At 38.0% G+C, this 5,352-nt stretch overlaps 1 protein-coding gene across 2 annotated transcripts in view; it reads right to left on the bottom strand.

Moving 5' to 3' along the window:
- LOC106872843 (deleted in malignant brain tumors 1 protein) overlaps nucleotides 1–5,352 on the bottom strand; it is a 257,237-nt gene that overhangs the window by 146,237 nt on the left and 105,648 nt on the right. For both annotated transcript variants that reach the window (XM_014919977.2, XM_052973204.1), the window contains exon 2: nucleotides 2,532–2,686. In XM_014919977.2, coding sequence (XP_014775463.1) covers nucleotides 2,532–2,686 — 155 coding nt within the window. The remainder of the gene's footprint in view (nucleotides 1–2,531; nucleotides 2,687–5,352) is intronic.

Raw genomic sequence — 5,352 nt, 5'->3', positions numbered from 1 at the left:
CCTGACAATAACTGGGAACTTCCACAGAAACAGTGATGTTGACATGCTCTACCTAAGAAGAAATGAAGGTGGTAGAGGCCTGAGATCAGTGCAGACCGTCTTCGAATCCCGTATGGTATCATTCAGGTAGCACTTGCTAAACAACAGCAGCCAAAATAAATATATTAATGCAGTCCTGAAAAGTGAGCAACATTTTAAGAGTTGGCAGTGAACTCCTCAAGAAACACTCTCTTCCTGATGATCTCCTATACAGCCCCAAAACAGCTGGGCTCTCTTATCTCAAAGATGACATGGATGGAAAGCACTCAGCATACAAAAAACGGTCATGTATTTATATGTTGCTCGGAAGCTTGAAGGAGATAGTAAAATTAACACGAAGCGCAGCCTCTCTTGGATACATGGCCACTACATCACATCACACTTTGAAGGCTATACGTTTGCAATCCAGGAACAGGAGATTGCCACAGAGTACCTGGTAAACAAGAGAGACAGTGATGCTCGTGTAATTCCAAGGTTCAACAGCATGTATAGGCTATGTCATGTTTCTGTGGAAGTCATTACTCATGTGATTAGCAGCAGTCCTAAAATGTCATCACGGTTACTATCTCTCTATGCGGCACGATGTTATCTCTAAAACAATTTACAATACCACCAGCAAAAAAGACTGTCTTGAAATAAACTTAGAAAATCCCTGCTTTGGAATACATTCATAAATACCAACTCAAGGAATACTAGTGGAATATTCCCATCAAAATTTCTGTCAAATGTAAGCACAACAGGCCAGGTGTTGTTGTTTGGGACCGAGGCACAAAGATACGTACCGTCATAGCTGCCCTGCAGATATAAATATTTCTTTGAAAATCAAAAAAAAAAAAAAGTGGATATCTTTGGAGAACTGCTTCGATACCTCAGGATTCTATATCCAGACTTTGAATTCATATTCATATCAATAATAATTGGAGCACTAGATTTTGTTAGAAAATGCTTAAAGGAGAATCTGGATAAACTGGGATTTTCAGGAGAGAAATTGACCGGCTGATTAGTACATTACTAGTCCAATCTGTGAGTGAAACAGTAAAAACGTGCAAGACTTTTCTCAAGTTCCAAAAGTGAATTTGTCTGTGTTAACTACTTCCCAAAGATAGAGCCTTGTCTCCTTGTCGGAAATCAGTTCCCTTCTCAGTGGAAGATTTATAATAATAAAAAAATTGAAGAGACATACATACATACGCTTCTCTTTATCCGTTTTTTTGCTGATTGTACGTTTCTCCCTCTCTCTCTCTTCTCTCTCTATTTCTATCCCTCTCCCTCTCCCTCTTCATTTTTCCCATTCCTTCCTTATTGTCTTTTTCTCCCTCTTTCTTTTCATATCTAGTTTTCCGCTTCTCTATGTCTCTACACGTGTTCTTATCTTTTCTTTTACTAAGGGCATACCTCCTCGGTTCTCAAGCCTGAATTACTACCCCTAAAGTATTACCACATAATAACGGCATTTTTTTTAGAAGTTTCTTTTGAAGTTTACCTTCCCATAAAGGTTTTGTATGCAAAATACACATCCTTTGTAACCATCTTTGCAGTGTTCATCTAAAGATTGTAAATGTACACATCTGAAGATCTGACGAACGTACGGCTATCATTCTTATATAAAGCTCGAACTTAGGTGAATTCGTTTGTATGATTGATTACTAAACCACATATATGTGTGCCTGTATGAATGCATGTAATACATACATACATACATACATACATACATACATACATATATGCATCTATGTATAAGCGTTAATACAGTTTATTACAGGCTGCATTCACACAGAAAACTTAATGAGCTGTTATAAACTAATATGCACATCTCTTAAAGCAGTGCGAATAAATTATATACTATCTGTAATAGCTTTATTTCTATCTTAAATTTGCTTTAAGGTATTCTGAAAACATGCTTATATATAATTAAGCATGTATAGGGAAAACAGAAGTTAGATGTTAAATGATGTGGAGAATGAGAAATGGAGGGGTAAAAATAAGACAACGAATGCTAATAGAATGGGTATATAAGTTGAAAAGTATCTACCAAATTATTGGTTTTGTCCTGTATTTATCAAAATGAACTACGAAGTCGAATTGGTTTAAAATCATAAAACGAATTTGAATTATATTCGATAGAAAAATGAGAATTCTGGTTAGAACGTAATCTGCAGAAATTTTCTTGTGAGAAGAATGAAGATCTAGTGGGCTTAGTTTTAAAATTAAACTGTTTTGAAGGAAATTGAAGATTTAAATGTAAGAAGGAGAGAAAGGTTACATATACATAGGTTCATACATTAAAAAACTCACACGTATATACACCAAACTATTCAACATTAACAGAATTATATATAAATTCTGCTATAACATAATTAACAATACATGTACAGATGGATAAAGATATTCTTCATCACGAGTATTTTTAAAGCAGTGTTAATAATAATTGTCAAATAATTGCACAAGAAATTGAAAGGAGGTTTATATTGGATTATAGCGTATGTACTTACGTTTCCCCAGATATAACCCAAAGTTCGACACACCACATCAGCATCATCTTTGTCCCATAGATCATCACAAACTGTTCCCCATTCCACACCGTCACTGCTCACTTCTACACGACCAGAAGATTCATTTGGTCCATCTGCTAAGCGAACTTTAATGCCTGAAATGGAGAAAAAAGAAACGAAGTAAAAAATACATGCTCTATTTCCAGTTTGCTAAACTTTTATTTTCAAGGCCACTACACATCACGTATTGTCACAATTCATAAAAGCAATGGAGTTGAAGTTTAATAAAAAAGGAATCGAGAAATGATACACTGGGAAGCGTTCGTTTTTGTTTGACTTCGTGTCCAAGCGTGGGCTCTATCTATGCGCATTATTAAGAATGCTTAAATTAACATCAAACAGGAAAACACGTAGAAAAAGTTAGTTTAAGATCGGATAGGCCAAATTTGCTTTTGGTTTTGATCAAACGTATATTGTCAAATAAATGACGATGTACGAATAAGTGTAAAGGAAAGAGTCCTCGGGGGCATTTATATATAAGCTACGCTTACGTATCGTTGTGACCTGGAACATCAACAAACACGTCCAAGGGCATATCAATGTTGAAGAGATGTGGTATAAGTTCATTATTGTTGACGGTTATAGACATGGAGCATATGGAAAAAAGATTATCGACATAAACCAAAAGCCAGTGACTGAATACGTAGTCGAACTTTAGGAAGACTGTCATTTTGTTCTCTTTACTGTCAAGCAATCTTAATTTTCCTTATATAAATTTGACATATGAAATTAAATACGTTATAAAAAGTTCTTATGTAGATATGAGTTTTCTCATTTACAGAGTATTCTGAAATTCTGTAGACGTGTTACGAATGAAAATCACGAAAGTAGATTAATTAGTTACAGTCTTATGTTTATAAACGTATTGGTATTCAAGAATATAAAAAAAGGTCTTAATAATTCTTCTGGGTAGAATTATTTGAGAAGTTATGAAATATTCGTCACTGATAAAGTATTTGGGACGTAGTTCGCAGGAAATGCGTTCATCCAAGAATCAGAAGTCTATCTTGGGATAATTTGAATTTGAAACATCCAATTAAGAGAAAGAGTAAATACCAAGGTGATAACTGTCAGCAATTTTCAAGGAGAAAATGAGGCGGTTTCAAAAGAACTTGGTGTAAATTTTCCAAATTTATTTACATATTACATATAGGATACTATGATCTTTGTTGTAGAAATTACATTGTTAAATATAGAAAAAGACTTAGGTAAAAATTCGCCAAAGGTAATTCGAATTATTAAAGAAGAAAAGGTAGAAAAATAACTCAGGTGTCCAACAGCATAAATTGAGATAGTTAACTTAAAGGAGACCGAAACCTTTCCGCATCCCCTTCCTGCTGTGAGCGGTGTCTGGTACACTCCCGACGCCAACAAACCTGCTCAAATAGGGTTTGGGGGAAACCAGCTGTGTAGTCTTTGTGGAGTAAGAGGCACACTGGCACGCATCTTGTCAAGGAGGTATACGGGCACACATTTTCTGAAGACAAAGTGGTACCATGATAGGGTGCTTCCAACATTTTCCCTGAGTAGGAAAGGCTCAAGAAACATCATCCATCATCATCAGAGGAAGGCAACAGTAGCAATTAAGTTCGTGAAGGAGGTAGAAAAGCCAGTAAAGTCATCAAAAAGGACACAGCTTGCTGCGTGGATCCCAATCGTGGGATATGAAAGTAAACTTGGAGGAAAGACTACGGTTTCCTCAGGTTGTCCATACACCCCTGAGGCCAGATGTGGTTCTGTAGTCTGAAAAGGCCAAGAAAATGATCTTAATCGAGCTCACAGTCTCGCGGGAAGAGGGGGTGTGTGATGAGCCTTATGAATTGAAGCATGCCAAATATCAGAACTTTCTGCAGGATTGCAGGAAGAAGGGCTGCTAGTTATGGCTTTTCATAGTCAAGGTTGACTGTAGGGGGTTCCCTGTTCAGTCGGCACGGAGGATGCTTACAGCCATTGGGATGAGAGATAAGGCGCGAAGGGTGGTTGTGCGCAGGATGGGAGAGGCAGCTGAAAGAGCTTCTTGTTGGCTTTGGAGCAAGACAAAGGAGTTAAGGTTAAAGTCAGGAGATGAGGAGCAGTGATTCGGCCACCTATCATGACCTACAAATGGGAGGGCGTTACGGTTCAGGGTCAAATCATCCAATGGATGTTGGATACCGTCTGATGACAACTGTTCTTTCTGGCCAAAGCTTCATTCACTTTGGTGAGTGGAAAAGGCAACTTCTAGGTGTTATTAACATATGTAGTATATACGTTTATACATAAATACAATGCGAAGGCGCATGGCTCAGTTGTTAGAGCATTGGGCTCACAGTCATGAGGTAGTGAGTTCGATTCCCGGACCGCGCTGTGTGTTGTGTTCCTGGGCAAGACACTTTATTTCATGCTGATCCAGTTTGCTCAGCCGTAGAAATGCGTTGTGATGTCACTGGTGCCAAGCTGTATCGGTCTTCGCGTTTCCCATAGAAAACATCGGTGAGTGGAGAGAGAGAGAGAGAGAGAGAGAGAGAGAGAGAGAGAGAGAGAGAGAGAGAGGCTGGTATGCGTGGGCCACTGCTGGTCTTCCATAAACAACCTTGCCCGGACTTATGCTTCGGAGGGTAATTTTCTAGATGCAATCCCATGGCCATTCATGACCGAAGAGGGTCTTTACCCTTTAGAAATACACACACACATATACATGTATGTTTGTACGTATATATGTATGTATGTGTGTGTGTGTGTATGTGTGTGTGTGTGTGTGTGTGTGTGTGTGTGTGTGTGT

The sequence above is a fragment of the Octopus bimaculoides genome, chromosome 15 (genome assembly GCF_001194135.2).
Source record: "Octopus bimaculoides isolate UCB-OBI-ISO-001 chromosome 15, ASM119413v2, whole genome shotgun sequence".
Lineage (NCBI taxonomy): Eukaryota > Metazoa > Mollusca > Cephalopoda > Octopoda > Octopodidae > Octopus > Octopus bimaculoides.
The sequence above is the reverse complement of the archived record's forward strand: the minus strand, read 5'-3'. Positions and strand labels throughout refer to the sequence as shown.